At 45.2% G+C, this 19,327-nt stretch overlaps 1 protein-coding gene across 1 annotated transcript in view; it reads left to right on the top strand.

Annotated features, from left to right (window-relative positions):
* Nucleotides 1-2,999: 2,999 nt before the first annotated feature.
* The window catches only part of dtnbb (dystrobrevin, beta b), a 31,461-nt gene continuing 15,133 nt past the window's right edge, over nt 3,000-19,327 (top strand). The window contains exons 1-11 of the mRNA XM_062522102.1: nt 3,000-3,211; nt 3,337-3,369; nt 4,353-4,399; nt 6,470-6,537; nt 6,914-6,994; nt 7,450-7,663; nt 9,583-9,668; nt 10,587-10,741; nt 11,463-11,568; nt 12,017-12,183; nt 13,596-13,720. Of these exons, the coding sequence (XP_062378086.1) occupies nt 6,471-6,537; nt 6,914-6,994; nt 7,450-7,663; nt 9,583-9,668; nt 10,587-10,741; nt 11,463-11,568; nt 12,017-12,183; nt 13,596-13,720 (1,001 nt within the window). The 5' untranslated portion in view covers nt 3,000-3,211; nt 3,337-3,369; nt 4,353-4,399; nt 6,470. The remainder of the gene's footprint in view (nt 3,212-3,336; nt 3,370-4,352; nt 4,400-6,469; nt 6,538-6,913; nt 6,995-7,449; nt 7,664-9,582; nt 9,669-10,586; nt 10,742-11,462; nt 11,569-12,016; nt 12,184-13,595; nt 13,721-19,327) is intronic.

Here is a 19,327-nt window from a genome sequence, read left to right as displayed (position 1 = left end):
ATGAATGGGGCTTTGTTTTTAAGTACAGAGCTTTCCAGAATCACACTCACCTCGAGACACAGACGAGGTTTTTTTTTTTTTTTTTTTTTAAAGGGTGGATTTATTTTATCAAAGCATCTTGATCAGTGAAGGTGGCAATAATTTGTTATTTTTTTTCTCCAAAGTATTTATATTAGATATATCTATAACGAGAGAGATAGAGAGAGAGAGAGAGAGAGAGAGAGAGCAAGAGAGAGACAGAGACCGAGACAGTCATCTGGGTTATTTCATTAGATTTTAAATCAGTTCAGAGCCGAGCTAACTTTTCTATAAAAGGTTGCACATAACTTTTTTGTAGAAGAACTGCAGGGTTAAGGACTCCAGGTGCTTACAGTCCAAACTGAGAAAATTGCAAGGACTCACATGACATGATCTCTCTAAGACGTGTTTTCTCAGGAGTAGGGAGCCCAGGTCGTGCCATTTCAACGTGTGTGTTGTGTGTGTGTGTGTGTGTGTGTGTGTGTTTGTCTCACTCTCGCATCTCTTGAAACTGTGTGAACTGGTACTGCCTCCCTCAGCCAAGCTTTGGGAAACTGTAGATATATTGTTCCGTACAATCTCTCAGACGTTTAAAAAAATTAACAAATATATTGAAACAAACGTTTTTCTGTCCGTTTTATGTAGTAGCTGTGAGATCAGTGAATTAATGCTCAACACTCAGAAGGGAGAACATGAAGAGTTGTGCTTCGATGCTTTTTTTTGTACTGTAAATATGGGCTTTGTGGCGTTGTATTGAGGAAAGTTAATTTTCTATTTTAATTTTGTGTATCTTGCTTAAACATATCCATGTTGACATGCTTGAGTTTTACCTAAAAAGAAACTTGTGTAAAAAGAAACAACAAAAAAAAATCAATCACACTATAGGTGTCTAAACGCTAATTGTTCAACCATAGAGCTGTCCTCCAGACAATTCAGAGTGAAGTCACACGAGAGTTGGTCTATTTTAGTATGTGTACATCAACTTCCTGTAACACGGGTGTGCATGCTGTCTCCATCCTAAAAGAAACATACCAATCATTTTATAACGTCTACCAAGACCCTGAGACAATTACAAACCTTCTTTTCTATGTCATTTCCATGGTAATATACCAAAGTCGACTTATGGAAAACTAAATATTCAGGATTTTGTTTTTAATGTCTGACTAGTTAAGCAAAGTAATATATTTTAAGTAATATATTTTAATAATGAAAAATATATTTACAAAATTGTTTTTAAAAGAAACAGGGTATTTGTTAGAGCTCTATATGGACTGTCTCTTTGGCAAGCCTCTGTGCAGCTGGGACAGGTCTCTTTCTACAAACTTTTTTGTAACCGAACGTCCCTGACTGACCTTTCCTATGTGGCCCTCCCTTTCTTATTTCTGTGTTTTTGTATGGAGTGTGTGTGTGTGTGTGTGTGTGTGTGTGTGTGTGTTTGTCTGTGTCTGTATCTGTGTGTGTGTGTGTGTGTGTGTGTCTGTGTGTCTGTGTGTTGGTGATTATTACCATGGCAGTGTGACCCCTGACCTCTGCCCTGTATGTTAAATGCATGGTTAGGTGTGGGGTTCCGTGCCATAGAGGAATTGTGTGAGGTGGGGGGATATAGAGGGATTATAGAGTCAGCGTGGAAACTATGGCATTGTGTGTCAACTAAAGCCACAGAGTCCACATGGACACTTTGTGAATGGCATTGTGTGTAAAGCCTTGTGTGTGTGTGTGTGTGTGTGTGTGTGTGTGTTTGTATGGTGGAGGGTGGGTGTTTAGTGTGTAAATGTGAGACTGTTATAGTTCAACACATTTCTGAAAGACTGAAAGAACATCATACTTGGTGTGATAAAAAAAAACATGATTATTATGTGTGTTGTGTATTTTTATTTTATTTTATTTTGTTCATTTGTTCATTTCCCCCCCCCCCTGTTTAGACTTTCCCCTCCAGTCAGACACAGTAGGCTAGCCCCGACCCAACCCCCGATGAATCAGTGTCTGATTTCCGTTAGTGAACTGTCTCTCAAGTGGGTAATTTGTAGTGCACTGGGAGATGTATTGGCTCACACAAGCAGGAGGCCACACTAGCGACTGGGTAACTGGGTGAGATGGTGACCACAGAGCGAGGTAGACCAATCAGGATGCTTGATCCTGTCTGCCACTCACGCCAGTGTCAAAAATTGCACACCCCACTTTGAGCACTCGACCGGCTAACCCTCTTGTAGATGCGTGAAGCAGGATGAATGTGTTACAGTTTGGAGGAGGAAAAGTGGGATGTGTAGGTTTTTTTTTGGTTGTTGTGGGCATTTTTTTTTTAACATTCTCCTGTTTCCCCCAGTGTTTGTGATACTCATGTGGAAGCTTTCTGAAGACTCTGTAAAAAAGATGAATGTAATATAGCAGTCCTAATCAGCACTTGTAAACAAAGTGTATTTTACCATCAAATATTATGAATAAATGACAAAGAATGACACTCTTGAATTTGCCTTCATTTTTTTGCACTTCATTTTGGTTTCTTGTTTTTCATTAGTGGGTTCTCCCCATATAGAATAGCAGCTCATGTCCAATGCACTTTAATATCGTTTTACTTGCAACTAAATGTGTTATTTATGATCTGTTTTGTGTTGTAGTAGACAATTAAATATCCCCTAAACAATAGTTTGTTTAACTACTTTGAAATTATTATATTTTTACGAGTCACAGCCGATTTCATTGTTTCACAAATAGCTAATCTAGGCAGAGCAATTTTAGAAATCCCTTGCACAAATTTTCAGAGCAATTTAAGCTGTCAGTAAAGGTTTCTGAAGCCTTTTACGCTTTCTGCCATCAAACAGCTGTTCTCTGCTGCCCTCTGGCGTCTGGAAGAAAGGAAAGATTAGGGGAGGAGAGTAGAGGAGTGGAGGAGAGGAGGACAGATGAGTGGAGGGGAGAGGCAAGCAGCGCACTCGCACTAGTATCGGTGCCTACCGCAGTTCTCTCGGACCGAGTCAAGCGGAACGGCGTGCGCACTACGATGTGTAATCGACTCCCAGTCGTGTTGAAATAAGAGGGGTGACACACGGGTCTGACACCTGCAACTGTTTTGATATTCGAGGGCGCGAAACCTAGATGATTCACGAAGGAAATACTTCCAATGAAGCAAAGAGCACTTCTCTCTTTCAGTAGATTCTGATGATGATGGTAGCGCAACCTGCGTGATTTCCTGCTGGTAAGATTACTTAATGATTATCCTACACGGCATGATGGGCTTTTACGATGCCAAAGCACATTTTTACACCAAAACTGCTTATACATTCAACGAGAAATAACTACATCCCTTGAATGTCTTCACAGTGCTGTGTCGGAGCCAGTTCGTTTGGAGGAGAGGTAATTCGTGACTTAAATTTGCAATATGGCCGGGTTTTGACGTGCCATCATCATTCTTCTTTAATTGAGACGTGTGGATTTGGTGGTAGTCTTTGTTAAATGCATTTTGTGCGGAGGTGTGACAGGGCCATCTCAAGCGCGCGATGCTACCGCATTCTCAGTCCTCACGCTGACACACGTCAAAGGATGTTGTCATGACCGGGCAAAGGAACGGTTGGAAAAGCCAATCTTTATTCTTAGTCATTTCAATTACATCTCGTCAGCTATTCACGACTGTACTGCCAAATGCATCAGTCAAATTTAGCTCATGGAACATGACAGTGAAGAGATGGCTAATAGTGTGCTCTTCCAAGGGATTCGGTCGGTATCGCAAGGCTATGACATAATGTTTGGAAACACCGCTCATTATCGGTGGGGGTCGCCACCCACGCATAGGTGCATGGAATTACGTTAGCCTATGCAGAATAGATTGATCTGGACAAATGTGCTGTCATGATTTATAAACAGAAATGTCACATTGAAGTGACAACATATTGGTTTAGGCTACTATACACGCGTGAGCATGCAGTGTCTTTTAATTTTAATACAACAAGGGAATGTTAAAAATGCATAGCTTATCAATTATTCATTGATGGCGCTTAGTTATATCTCGATCCGTCTTTTAAAAGCGAAACACCCCGTTGCGCGTAATTAGTGCATCATTCGTCTGCGTGTGTGATGCAGGCTGACACCTGGTCACGTGGGCGTGTTCTTGATTTGAGACTTGATTCTGAGGTGCTTCTGTGTGCTGTCACCATCACCACCGAGTCACCAATGTTCATCATCTACCGAGAGAGAGAGAGTGTCAAAGACTAGACTTGCAACTCCTGTTGGGATGGGTTATACTCTTCATGAAGTCAGACATATGTGTAGGCTGTCTCACTTAACTGTTCTGTAGGCCTACTGAGGAAAGTCATCATGAATGATTTTTGTTTCTCTCACAGGAACCTCCCCTTATGTATCAGTTACCTTGAAACTAACCCACTGACAGGTAAAGTGTTTTCCCCCAATATAATCTTGATGACTTGAGTTCCTCCCCCCCATGATTGTACCATCTACAAGTGCATTCAATTATTTTAAACAAATATTTCTGTTCATTAGTTTGTTTTCTTTTATTGGTTTGCTCACAATTATACAATTTAAGAATCATTTGATCACAGCCTTGTCATTTCATGCAATTATATTTAACCGTCAAACATAGTTTATCATCTCGTTATTTAAACTGCATTTGAAGTAGCCAAGAATTGAAGTCCATTCCAGTCAGTAGACGTGCGATGACTGTCTACAGGTCTATAGGCCAGGTGTAGGTCAGGATCATTTTGAAGGGTTGTCACACAGCCTGCAGCATTTGAGTGCCTAAAGATTATCATTAATGCGGTTGCTTCCTGTTCCAAGCCTCCACCTGTTACCTGCTCAGCTTGCTTCCCTTTCCACTGTGTCCCCCGCCCCCTCCTCCTCCTCCTCCTCGCTGCTCAGAGCCTCTTCCTCTCTCTGCGTGTAACCTTTCATAGGCTTCCCCCAAACTTTTCAGAGGTGGGCTCTGCTCAAGGTGACTTAGGAGTCGCTCCTTGCCTGGTTACCTAAGACTCGCTTCTCGGCCTTCAGATTTCTATAACGCTTAACTGTTGCACGGGGGCTGTGCTGGGCGGAAAAATGGAAATGAATAGAAATGTAATTGAAATGTTTTGTAAAGCGCCGTGACTGTGTGTTCACTGCACCAGTTGGATGACTCATCCACTACAGAGTCTCCAGCAGCCGGTGGTCACTTAGCCCTTCCTCTGAGGGAGTCGTGCCATACCATGCACGCTCCGCGCCGCTCCGCACAGCTCAGCACCCGCTCAGCCAGATGATTGAGAGGCCTAATGAGATGTTATCCACACACGCCGGGTCTCCTCAGTCGTTTGAATGTAAATGAGCGGTTTCGTGGGGGATCCGCGAGACGGTGCTCTTCCCCTGGCCCCCGGAGCAGGAGACATGAGAGAGGCTCTCAGTAGCAATCGAGGAGCAATCATATGCCATGTCCTTCCCATTCAGCCGCGGGGAGATGAGGGCGCCGAGGCTCTTCAAGGTCTCTCTGTGCACCAAGAGCCACGGAGCTGTGAATGGGAGAAGACGCGTACAGTACACACGCTTGAGTGCTACATTGTTCAGGCAGCTTAGTTTCTGCAAGATGCTTTAGATGCTGGGCTAGATGGCATGTGTATCCTGTATCCTGTGAGTCAGATTTGCACAGTACTCTTTAATCTTCGATATTCTGACAATGAACCAGTCTATTTTGTCAGATAGTCCATATGTGTAGCGACATTATGGCTGGGCAAACAAATCTATTTAAATTGAAAATCGAGGGTTAAATTAAAATTGCAAATGGGCTTTATGTTTTTTGTTTTTTTCTGCCCATATCGCCCAGCCCTAAGCGACATGTGTAGTACATGTATATGATATATAACAGTGTCAAAGATGACTTACTATTTTCCACTGTCTTTTTGGCCACAAGTCACATAAGCTTACAGTCTTAATAACCATGCAAACTCATGAACACTTCTTCATCACCTATGTTTGAACTCTGCCTGTGGTAAAATCATGGTGCATGCGTATCCGACCTGTAAACTCTGGTGTGTGAAAAGTCAGTAAAAGTTACTCTTTCCTTCTGTCATGCTTTTCTTTTTCCTTTCTCTTTCGTTTATGTGAGCTGTCCATGTCATCAACTACTGTATTTTCGACTATTAGCCACGGCTTATACATTGATTTTGCACATCTTAAGCTATGAGGTTAATACATAGGGACAGTTAATATGGTATCAATATTGTTTCTTCTAACTTGCATAAAACCCTGTCCCGTGGTTTATACACAATGCGGCTTATATGCAGGAAATTACTGTATCACAGGATGAGAAATTATTATCATGTTGGGATTGGGAAATACAACTGAAACAGTACACAATGACGATACAATATGACACATCTTTAGTGGCATATATTTGTTTCATACTCATCAAACAACGGTGCCAGTGGCACACTGTAAACTGGGTGGTCACTGTGATGTGTGTGTGTGTGCTTCTCAGAATGATTGAAGAGAGCAGTAAGAGCGGGAAGTCGCTGGTGGAGAAGAGGCAGCTCTTCATGGAGATGAGTGAGTACGCAGCCTGCCATGTCTCTGGTCCTCTGTGGACCTCTGGATCACGAGTGCTTCAGAGGGGTGCAGTACTTTATGAGACTGTCCATTTCACTTTGTGCATTTAATTAGTTACTGGAAGCACCCACTCTAACATGTCCAGTAAACTCTATTGTCAAGAGTGTAATCTCGGTATCGACAGACTCGGATTGTATAATGCATGATCCCCAGCGATCTAATAGACCTCTCTTGCGAGACAAATTGCACTGGTCTTGGATCAGAGTTGCCATAGTTGTATTCCTGTCGTTTGATATTAGCCCAGAAGGGGCCAGCTGATTCTGAGGCCTCTTTTTGAAGTTTTCTTGAGTAATAACCCGCCTTATCCTTTCCCCAGGGGCGCAAAACTTTGATGTGATCCGGCTTTCCACGTACAGAACAGCTTGCAAGCTGCGCTTTGTGCAGAAGAGATGCAACCGTAAGTCGAGGCACTCATTAGTAGGCAGACACCCTGAAGCTTCCTCTGACACACACACACTCACGTCTCACTTAGACGTCTTATTGTATTCAAGGAACAAAATGGAGCGCAATAGTGAGTTTTGAATTGTATTGCTTTGTATCAGCATATATCATTCATATACTCTTCTGCACTAAGGCTTTGGCCGTTTAATTATATCATAGTCATAATTAAGCAGCAACTGATACTGTTACATGGCCTTTGAGTTTTGAGTTTTACGTAAGTATTTGATATAAAGCCAAACCTTTAACAAAAGTTTACAAAAAGGCAAATATAGATTCCCTTGAGCTCTTAGCATAACAGTAGCTGTTTTCATCACTACCAGCACTCATGTTGTGTTCTCTCTCTCTCTCTCTCTCTCTCTGTCTCTCTCTCTCCCTCCCTCTCTCTCTCTCGGCTTCCCACTCCCGCCCCAGTGCATCTGGTGGACGTGTGGAACATGATCGAGGCCTTCCGCGACAACGGGCTCAACACGCTGGAGCACCAGGCGGAGATCAGCGTGTCGCGCCTGGAGACCATCCTGTCGTCCATCTACTACCAGCTCAACAAGCGGCTGCCCACCACCCACCAGATCAACGTGGAGCAGAGCATCGGCCTGCTGCTCAACTTCATGGTGGCCACCTACGACAGGTGATCAGAGCGGGGGGGCCGCAGGGCAGCCCTACTCAGGAGGGTATCCCCACACTGACCCAGCCAAGGGCCCTGTCCTAGTCAGGCCATAAGGGCACAGCTGGTTGTGGTCATCCTCCTTTTTATTCTAACAGGGAAGCGTTCAGTTCGCGTTGCGGCTGCTGCAAAAATGAGCTTCCACTATAATCAATGGAAGTAGCTACACTAGACGTGATAGCGACGAGTACATTCTAATCTAAAGAAATAGACCAGTTTTAGACCGGAAATTTTGTCTTCTAAATGTTTTTTACGTGTTGTGATACTAGGCGTCGTACTGAAAGCTACGTGCCCAGTGTAGCTTCCCTGTAAAACATACAGTATAACCATTATAGGGGCTTTTATTCAGAGGATATTTGCAGACCATTTGCCATTCACACTGATTTTACAGCACTTGCTGTAAAATTGTAAACGTGCATTGCACACGTACATTGCACATAGCAGATTCAGTGCAGCAACTGTATATTTACAGTACAGCCTCTCTAACTTCCCAGTAAGTGGGTGTTGTTATTCAGACAGATGGCATGGTCTTAAGATATGCATCCTATTTTTGCATCCCTCATCTGATCAGAGAAATGCAGCATATTAACCATCAGAGGGGCAATGCAGACCATCCATGCTATGTCCACACGTAGCTAGGAAATGTAGAAAAATATAGATTTTTCCTCCTTCGGATTTTTAAATAATTCTATCCACGCAGATGTGCAAAAACAGCTGAGAGCGGCTATCAATAACACATCAATCAAACGGATGCAGCTGATGTCACAATCCCAAAACTCAGTTTTTACTGAAAATAGAGTTTTTGAAAATGTCCAGTTTGGCTGGCTTTTTTTTTTAATAGCTTGCTTTCTTTAGTGACTCTAAGTCTAAACCGACTTTTCATGTGGTCGAAAGGCCAAAATGTATCTAAAAATACCAGGCTACGTGTCTGTGGACATAGCCTCAGTCTTGTTCCTGGGAACCTCTTGGCGGAAAGCCTCATATTCATCCCTCCCCCGCTGCACACCTTATTAGCACCCCCTAAGTGTGATTATAGTGCTCTTAATTAACTACCTCAGGTGTGCTCAGCTAATCAGGACTACTGCTGGTAGGCTCGGTCAGGAATGTGGGCCAGGGGAGAAAGCATAGCAAGCAAGAAGCTGGACTACGTTACTATTAGTTACTGTTACTATTATGGGAGTACAGTATTATCCACTGCTGACAAGGCATCCTTATAGTACAGTAAGGCCTGGTTTATAGTCTATTTTACACAGCTATGCAAGGAGGGTTTGGTATGTACTTGCATAGCAAAAGATTTTGTCAAATTTCTTGTATCGCGACTCAATCGCAAGTGCGATGCCAATGCTTTTTTGGTGGAGGCACAGCATCCGTTTAGCTTGCGTAGACTATGCGTAGAGAGGGCTCATCAAACATGCGTGACCCTGGCGTTGTCAACTGTGTCCACGTTGCTTGCGTAGGCTATGAACTAGCCCCATGTGTGGATAGTGAATATGGTTGTGTCCAAAATAGCTGGTTACTTTATTAGTGTCTCCATACCTTACCTCCATTCTGTCTTTCAATGTGATGATGGTTATAAGTTAGCCGTGGTAGTTTAGTGACCACTACTATTTCTCCTTTACATTCATATTGTATGAGTGGCTACAGGTTAGACAGATGATGTACTTCAGTGTGATTGATTGTTGTTTCTATCAATCTATGTACTCTGAAAGCATTTACTAATGTCACATTAACATGTCATAAACATTTAATGTAAAGATACAGTATACACCAACGCTTAATGCAATTAGATGATGTGTTGATAGTGGTAGTGGTGTAGAAAGTGTTGTGAAACAGAGGTGTTCATTAAAAGATCAAATATGTGTTCATGTGTTTGGTCTTTGCAGTGAAGGCAGAGGGAAGCTCACCGTGTTTGCCATGAAATCCATGCTGGCCACCATGTGTGGAGGGAAAATCGTAGACAAGCTGCGCTGTAAGTATTGCTTCCATGGCTACATTTATGACCTCCGAGACGAGGAGGATGACACTAATTCCGCTCTCAGTGCCTTTATTATCCTCTAGTGTCTTTATGGCGTAATCACACAAAAGTCAATGATGGCTGCCGACTGTTAAGAGTGAAAAGAGCGAAAAGAGCGGAGATAGATTTCGGGGACGTGTGTCTAGCACAGGCCCAGGGGTTCTGCTGTTGAGCTCCAGTAACTCCCCCACAGGCAATGCAGGTTATTGGGCTCAGTGGGCTACGGCCCCCCCTGTGCCTGGAGTTGGTATTTACGGGAAGTGGACACTAGAGGGCAGTATTAGCCTTTTGTATTCATGTGGCTGTAGACACCCAAATTGCATGTTGTAGGACTTTGATTAATTCACAAATTTCCTTGCAATCTTACCTGAAGTTTTTGAGCCATTTGAAGTCATTTTCTGTACTGTGTATGTACTTTAGATGGTACAATTTCGCACCATGACATTATATGCAATGAAATGACTATGAAATGCAGAATTCTTAAAGAATGCTGCTGCTTTCTTAAATGTTAGAAGACACGGTACTGTTAAGTAGGGTTCAGACCAGAGATTCCCGACGAGACAAGACAAGACGTTCTAAAACCTTGCAACTGCGACTCAACATGTTTAATGCTCTGCGACGACTTGCAACTACATGCAACTTCTAATTCACACCGCTGCAACTCGGTCTCGTCACGTTGGGAATCTTTGGTGTGAATTGGGCTTTAGACTTAATTGTTTTAGCCAGTAATGGCTTTCAAAAGGATAGCAATTATGACTCTGCACAAGATTAATTTCATCAGATGTGTCTACGAAGTAGTAGAGTCTTCTATGAGAGCAGATCTGTTTCTGTGGAAACTGTAACTATCCGACTCATCGCTTTCCTGTTTGTCAGACATATTCTCCCAGATCTCTGACTCCGGCGGCACGATGTTATTCCCAAAGTTCGACCACTTCCTGCGGGAGGTACTCAAGCTACCCACCGCCGTGTTCGAGGGGCCGTCTTTCGGCTACACAGAGCACTCCGTCCGCACCTGTTTCCCCCAACAGGTAACGTGCCCAGTCACACAGCGTCCACATACACACTTTCTGTGATTTGTTGTCTTGTTTTTGTTTTGTTTGTTGTTGTTTGTTTGTTTGTGCATATGCATTCAGACGTATTTCTGTTCCTTTTCCATCTTTCTCCCATGTCTGTCCTCAAGGGGTACACACTCTGTCTTTGGCATAAGCAATTTGCCTTTGTGTTTTGCCTTTGTCTCTTATGTCTGCTTCAATCTCATTCACCAATACTCTTACGCACGCAAACACACAAACATTATTTGTTGTCCTGTTTTCTATATGCTAATGCGTTCTGACATGTTTTTATCCCTCTCTCTGTTATCCTTGCCCCCAAGCAATGTGCCGTCTTTGGCACAAACATTTTGTGTTTACGTTACTTTCTCTCTGTTAACGGTTTGTCCATCCACACCACCTGTCTTCTGCACTGTCTGTCAGTCTCTGTCTGCTTCTGTCTCATTAACCAATCTGTGTTTACTCTCGCTCGCTCACAAACACACACACACGCACACACATGCACACACACACACACACACACACACACACACACACACACACACACACACACACACACACACACACACACACACACACACACACACACACACACCACACACACACACACTCCATTGCACACGACCACAATGGCTGTCTCCTCCTCCCAGTAAGCCCTTCTTTAGCGCTGTGTTTGTGCTGTGTGTGGGCTTGTGTCCAGAAGAAGATCCAGTTGAACACATTTCTGGATGTGCTGACGGCTGACCCGCCCCCCCAGTGCCTTGTGTGGCTGCCGCTCATGCACCGGCTGGCTCATGTGGAGAACGGTGAGCGGCCGCTCTCACTCACACTACGACTGGATGTATTATTTTGCCGCTTATGTTCTTTTGTTTTGGTGCAGTCGTATGCCAAAATTGTTTAATTGCATTTTCCCTGAATCAGTCTATATACTCAGTGCCTCATAATGACAGTGTGAAAACAATGTTGTAAAAGTTTAGAATTCTTTGCAAATCTATAAAAAAGGCAGACCTAATATATATTGTCATAAGTATTATAAATCTGATGTATGCCTATGCCATTGTCATTGAAGTGCAATATTACTGCTACTAGTTCATACTAATATTGAGAAGTTTGGCTTTGTTAAAATGTAGTTGTTGTGATTGCTGGCATCCATGTTATAAAAGCACAATGTTTGTCTCATGCCAATGCCTGTTTTCCTGTGTTCCTTCTCCCTCTCTCTCTCTCTCTCTCTCTCTCTATCTCTCTTTCTCTCAGTCTTCCACCCAGTGGAGTGCTCTTACTGCCACAGCGAGAGCATGATGGGCTTTCGTTACCGATGCCAACAGTGCCACGGCTACCAGCTCTGCCAAAGCTGCTTCTGGCGTGGTCATGCCAACGGTCCCCACAGCAACCAGCACCAGATGAAGGAGCACTCGTCTTGGGTAGGTCCAACTGTTTGGCCCGGGATACGAGTCAACCGAGAACATATGACCATCGGCCATTATGATCTCAGACACAATGTCTCAGCAGCATTTGCCTCAGGCTCATTAGAAACCTTCCAAGCAAAACCAACAACCAACTCATTATACTGTAATTACACGGGCGTGATCTAAGTTATTAGCTTGATGTTCTCAAGTCCAGTGTTATAGGTGTAATTATCACCTATAATGCCTCTGCAATGAATACATCTGATAATAGATGTGCGGTGTTATAATCTTTGAGGTGTTATAACCAGACACCTGTGTGTGTGCTTTCCAGAGGTGTAACAATTGTCAGGGTCAGAACACACGTGTCAAGCCTCACGTGTCGTTTTTTTCTGCTCTACCCAGAAAAACACTTAAGTATTCAATATATGTTCCCTATGGTATAGAATGGCTGCTAATGAGCTAGTCCCAGATGACTGCCACAAGTCAGTAATGAGGACGTTTACCTTGACTGTAAATCTAGCCGAGGTGGGAGGGAGGGCTGAAGGCAGCTCTGTCCTTTCCCTTTTTCCCAGATTGCTAGTCGTCGTCTTGGCTGTCCTTAGAAGCTGGCCGCCATTGATTGAATTTTTAAGGGCCTGGCGTTGTCTTAGAGCTCCAGCTTCTGGGTGGAAATGGGATGTTGGGAAGCGATTCGCCTCGCTCTGGATCCCCAATCCAATTTCCATTGACTCCTCGCTTCCTCTCAGACGGCGGCGATAAGGGCCGATTATTTTAGACCCGGGCGGAAGCGGCGGGAGCTTAGCTTGGGAGCAGTGGAAAAAGAAACTACTTCTTTTCTCTCTAGAGGAGAAGACAAGTAGCTCTGTGTGGAAAGAGAACCCCTGGAAGAACCTTCATCGTGACCCCCCCCCAACCCCCCTCAGTATTCCCTCCATTGGACCCTTTTAAGCCAATGTCATAAATATTGTTCGACTGAGCCATTATTTGTTAGATAGAGAGAGAGATTGATAGATACTTTATTAATCCAGTAGTTTTCCATAGTTTTCCAAAACGTTCAATAGAAACTAAATGATGCAACGTTTGAATGATCATGTAAGCAACTACAAGAAATTAAGTCTTAAATTATGCAAAGATCAACACAGATGGCACGTAGAGGCTTATGTAGCCAGTAATTATCTATGTTTTTTTATCACCAACATTTTAGATGGCAAACTCATACACCATCAACAAAACATTGTAGTAAATTGTAGGCTTTACTTGCATACTACATCTGCATGAATCAGACTAAAGTGACTGTAATAGACGCATCTCCATAGAAGTGTAGTGTAGTCTCATTCATTTGAGCTGCATCTTGGAAGTGCTGTGTGTGACATGGCATCGCCCCAGCTGAAGCAGCAAGTCTCGCCTCTCTCTCTTGCCCTCTGCAGAAGTCTCCTGCCAAGAAGCTGAGCCACGCCATCAGCCGCTCCCTGGGCTGTGTGCCCATCGGGGAGCCGCCGCAGCCCACCTTCCCCGAGGTCAGCGAGAGGCCGCCCGACCTGGCGCCAACCACGTGAGTCCTCCGCTCTCCTTCTCCTTCTCTTTCTTCCCCGGGCGGCCGATTTGGCTGTCGGTGTGCCTGTGGTCACAGAGATCGTTATCGATTGGTCTTTTTGGATGTCCCTTTAGATGATGCTTAGAGGTCAGGAAGGCTTTGTATTAAGAGGAGGCTCTTTGGCGCCCTCTGTTGTGCGGCAGTAGGTGGTGCAAGCAGCATGGGTGTCGGAGTTGGCGTATTCATGGTTCCCATGCGAACGTGCCGTGACTGTTGAATGAGATTGATGTTGAGAGTTGTTTCTGGAAGACATCACCAAACGCCCAGCAGATCACACACACATGCTCACTGAGGGTAATCCGAACATTCTGCGGCGCGAGGCTCCATGCCTCTTCCCCTGTTGTCAGTTCCCCTGCAGTCACATGATTTATCCCAGCCGAAATCGCTGTCTGTCTCCGAGCCGCGGCAGCTGTTTGTGTTTATTCGGCAGACTCCTCTCTCAGATTAGGCCTTTGAGCATTGCCGTTGTTGCTGCCGTTGACGAAGACAGGAGACATGAGATGCACTGTGATCCTCTGATGCTAAACACTCTTACTGTCAGAAGCTGGTTTCAGCATTCAGCCGTGACATACGTTATCCACTCAGGCTTCTCAGTGCATCAGTGCAAAAGCAACAGGCTTTATTTGTGTTTGCCATTTGTATTAGTTACCAGCTGATTGAAGCTATTCGAAGATGTTATTCAATATTGTTATTGAAGTTATTCAAAGGAACTGTCAAACAGGATTTTCGGCTTACTTAAAATATGGCTGATTGAGGAAGGCATGTTTGGTTTCCTGGTGATATGCTTGATCTGTGTAAATAAGATGTCTTTCAGCTCTTCCCCTGATGAGGCATGTAGAATTTGCGGCAGGTGGGGAGGACAGGTTGTTAGACAGGAGAACAGACAAGTTCAACCAACTGTGAGTTCTGCCATCTCAAAGTCATAAACTGGCATAATTATTTCTAGCTCAGCTATGATTGTGCTATTCAGAATACTTTCACCACTTTCTCTCGTGTATGTGTGTGTGCGCTTGTGTTTGTGTGCTTGTGGTGTGTGGATCTGTACACACACACACACACACACACACAGCCTTATACCCTGTGAATTACTCAATAATGAAGACAAACGACACACTTCTAATAATATCTCACACACACTTCAGCACATACAGTATCATTTGCACAGACATAAAGAAAAAGTCCGATATTAGTGAGATCGACGTCTACGCACACTCTCTCCATTCATAAAGCTTTAGAACAAAGGCCGGGCCTATTACCGTGGCGGGATGCTTTCCTGTGTCTGTACGAAAGCGATTATTGATCGGGCGGAACTCCTGACAGGAAGGAAATGTAATCAGAGAATGCGAAGCGGAGAGGTGTTGTCTCGTGAAACAGATGATGTGGCGCGGCTGCTGGAGTTAAAGTGTAATAAATACGACGCCCGGGTCGAGCTGCGGCGCGCATACCAGGGGCGGCACGGAGCGCAGGACCAGTTTTTTTCTCTCCGTTTTTTATTTCCTGACACATAAAACGCCGAGATTGATGGGGAGAACAAAGTCCCCCCTGAACAGAAGGACACCTCTGTACGTGACAGGCTAACGCGTAGCTCTCTCCACACACGGCCAATACAGCAGGCGTTCACCTCCCTTCGTTTTGTGTCCTCTCCTCTCCCATTCTTTTTTTTTAATGCGGGCATATTAAATATAAAGAATCCATCTGATCTTTCAATTAACTAACGAGAGCGCGGGAAGGGGGGCGGATGAAAGGGTTGAAAACGCAAGTGGCGTATAACCTGCCGTTGGCCCATTTCACGGCACTCAGTGTGATTTTCTCCTCCGTTCCTGCGCCTGTATTTAAAAAAAAAAAAAAAAAAAAAAGCCTGTGGTGTGTGGGTGTGCTTCCTGGTGCGCCTGTATATTAATGGAGTTGTTTACAGGCTTGCACTGCAGCACAGAGGGGGAGCTTAAACCCACCTGGGTCTCGCGCGGTAATCGGGATTAAGTGTCTCTGTCATAGGCAAACGTGTTCCTGTGTCTGGCCTGCTAGGGAAAGGTGCTGCAGAATACGGTAGGAAAAGGGTCAAGTGCATAGTGCCGTTATTGTGGAGAGAATGGATGATTCTGTATTGTCACTTACTCATGTGGGATGCACTCATCCGGTGGCTGCTGTTTGTTCTGCCACTGCACCTTGTTCTTACTGAACAACAGACGGCATTCATCTTGTGACACGCTCAGTTCAGTTGTGTTCTGAGGGTCTGAAATATTCGACACAGGATTTATGTCCTGACATGAGAAATGTTGTCCGACACGTACACACACACACACACACACACACACACACACACACACACACACACACACACACACACACACAATCCACACACTCAGTTCATAAACAAATCCAACTTTCCATTGGCTGTCCTTTGTCCCCACACCGTGTTCATGGTGACAAAGACTGCACTCACTGGAGTGGGGAATGCTGCAGAGGCTGGTGGATTCAGGCCGAGATGTCGCATAACTGAAAGTGACACCACGTTAAATGGCCATATTAGACCTCCCATGACCTTGACTCCTCCTGTTGTTGGTCCGTTAATAGTGTCCTAAAGCGATAGCTGGGGCTTGTGCTAGCCTCGTCGTAGCATCGGAATCACAGACGAGTCGTGTCAAGTAGTAGACAACGCGCTCGTTTTTTTTCTAAAGGGTAATCTCAGCCGCCATCATCGTCACATCATCGACCTCCAGCTATTAGAACGGTGCTCCGGAGGAACCCCGGTACCAGTTCCGCAGTCTCCTCTCTCTCTCATTAGCCCGGTCTAGACCGGGCCGGCGCCGGGCCGTGGCCTCTTGCGTCGTGTTGGCGCATCCGAGCCGCGTCCCCCCCACCCCCTGGCCAGAGGGCACGCCGGCGCGCTTGCTCCCGCGTCCTCTCCGGTTACATCATCCGCCGATGCCCTCATTTGAATTCAAATCAGAGATGATTAAAGCCCCCTCTGGCCGGCCCTGCCTGAATGGGAGCAGCGCCCCTCTCCGCTCTGACCTTTTATGTAATAATAACACTCATTTACTTGGGCGTTATGGAGGGAGAGAGGGAGGGAGGGATGGAGGGAGGGAGGGAGAGGCGGAGGAGGAGGAGGGGGGTGTCTACGCTCTTTCCTCTGTTTTGCCTAGAGAGTCAATTAAAACGATGGCATTTAAATCAAACTACGCAAACAGCGATGGCGGCGGTGACCTGGTCTTTGGCTCCGCGCCAGAAGAGACGCGACGGCACGCTCGTGTACTTGAGAGGGACGGAGTGGAAGTCTGAATGTGAAATGCACACGGAAGCGGTGTGTGTGTGTTTGGACTTTTTTATGTGGCATCTGCCCACGCATGTTATACAGACACGGCTTTTTGCTGGTGTTGAACAAAATATGCACTGCACGCACACACACACACACTTTTTCGCCTTTCTCTGATATCCTAGGTGTTACCAAGGCATCTCTGCAGTGCTCCGGTGCCTGTATGAAGCCAGACTCCCAGGACGTGTCTGACACCTCTGAGTCACAGCACACAGCAGCTCTCTCTGTGTGGACACCTCACCGGGGCCCCTGAGGGGCCAAACTCAGCACAGGCTCTTTGTAGAATCTGGGAGAGACGGCATCGGTATAAAAATGAGAGTCAGTGTCTGCCACGTAGGACTCTACAGATCCACATAAGAGAAGGAATAATGAAATGATGGTGTTCGCCCTTCTTCGAAACTGATGAGAGTTCTGGAGGTCTTAGGGGTATATATCTGGCCAAAGGGATACATTTGAAAATGAGCACTGATTGAAACGCAGCGGTTGCAATAAAACTAAATATATGTTTGGAAAAATCGTTAACAAAATAAAAAATCCAACTACAACAGACCCTGGCGTTAGCGTAAGAGCTACGAGTCAGCCATTTCTGATCCCTACAGCTCCTGATCTCGTGATTTTTAATTCATTAAAAAGGCGTCTGTGAGAAAGTTAGCCGACACACGGCTCAGACACGTGTTAAAAATAGAGCCTGCAGCAAAAGTCTGGCGTTGGGGAGCTATTTTCGGTCGCTCTGTGTAGTAGAGGTGCCTCCCTCTGTTCTGCACATCACGCCGTTCCCTTCACATCTCTCACTAATACGCCAGTGTGATTACGGGGTGCCACAAATAGTTTACTACTCGTAAATAAACCCTGAGATAACCTCCAACGGGGGAGTAAACAAATAGTGTACTAAGCACATCAGCACCACCCTCATAGGCTTTGAACATGATGTTTGAGACAAGACTTCGTCTCTGAGCCCCCAGGCACTTGATGTTAACACAACGAAGGCCTACTGAAACAAACACACACACACACACACACACACACACACACACACACAAACACACAAAGACATGTATAAAGATGCACAGAAACTCTCTCCCTCCCTGTTCTTCTCAGTGTCTTTGTCTCTCTTGAGGGAGAGAGAAAGAGAGAGATGAAGACTCACAAACACACACACGCAGAGAGAGAGAGAGAGAGAGAGAGAGAGAGAACGCGAGAGCAAAAGAGAGATTCAGACATCCTCCCAAGCCACTGCTGTGCAGAGCTGCAGTGGTATTGAGGTTGCAGACAGACACTTTCCCCCACTGGCTGTTCTGTGGCTGACTGTCGGACCTGCGTTGCCATCGTCAGGCCGCTCTGATCCGTCAAGGCTCCGGCATCGTGGCCCTCGTCGTGTGACAGTTGAGAGCGCGCGGGGGCCCCTGGTCCCCCAGGGTCTGGGCTCTGTCCAGACAGGACGCCTATCTCTGGGCCTCAGCACGCCAGACTGTGGCTATTTATACCATCCAAAAAGACAGACACTTGACTAATGGGACCAGTGTCATTCTGATCTTTCGATCTGCCTATGGGAATTTGTGTCATTGTGATCTTTCAATCTGCCTACTTCTCTCCCTCTCTCTTTCTCTCTCTCTCTTTCTCTCTCTTTCTCTCTTTCCCTCTCTCTCCATCTCTCTCTCTCTCTCTCTTTCTTGCTTCCACTGCCGCCTACCATCACTGTTTCCCTTCTTTCTTTTCTAAAACAATCTATTGAAACGTAATGTGGGCAGATTGCGGTTCCATTACGAGTAACAGTAGGATGCAATCATTTCGCTGATCACATTAGAGGGACGTAAAGGTCAGACACGGGTGCTGGTCAGTGTCCTGCAGCCTGTAGGGAGATGTCCCGCCCTGTCTGTCCACATTGGTGTCTTATATTCCCGTAGTTGAAAAAAGCTTGCCCTGTTGGGGAGAGTGAAAGGGTGTGTGAGCGCAGAGATCTCATGTGTTTCATGGGATGACTTGGTGTGGTGATATTTGACTGCAGTTCAGATGTTCTAGTTTTTTTTTTTATTGTTTAGCTATTTCCACTCGGTGGTGGAGTTCATTTTATAACCACTGGCTAAAGGTATTGTGTGTGTGTGTGTGCGTGTGTGAGAAAGAGAGAGAGAGAGAGAAAGAGAGAGGAGGAAAGAGATAGAGAGTGTGTATGTGTGTATGAGCGTATTACACAGAGAGTGGGTCCAGGGCAGAGAGGGCAAGCGAGAGTGCACATTTTAGTGGGTTTGAAG

The sequence above is a fragment of the Sardina pilchardus genome, chromosome 20, assembly GCF_963854185.1.
Source record: "Sardina pilchardus chromosome 20, fSarPil1.1, whole genome shotgun sequence".
Classification (NCBI taxonomy): domain Eukaryota; kingdom Metazoa; phylum Chordata; class Actinopteri; order Clupeiformes; family Clupeidae; genus Sardina; species Sardina pilchardus.
The sequence above is the reverse complement of the archived record's forward strand: the minus strand, read 5'-3'. Positions and strand labels throughout refer to the sequence as shown.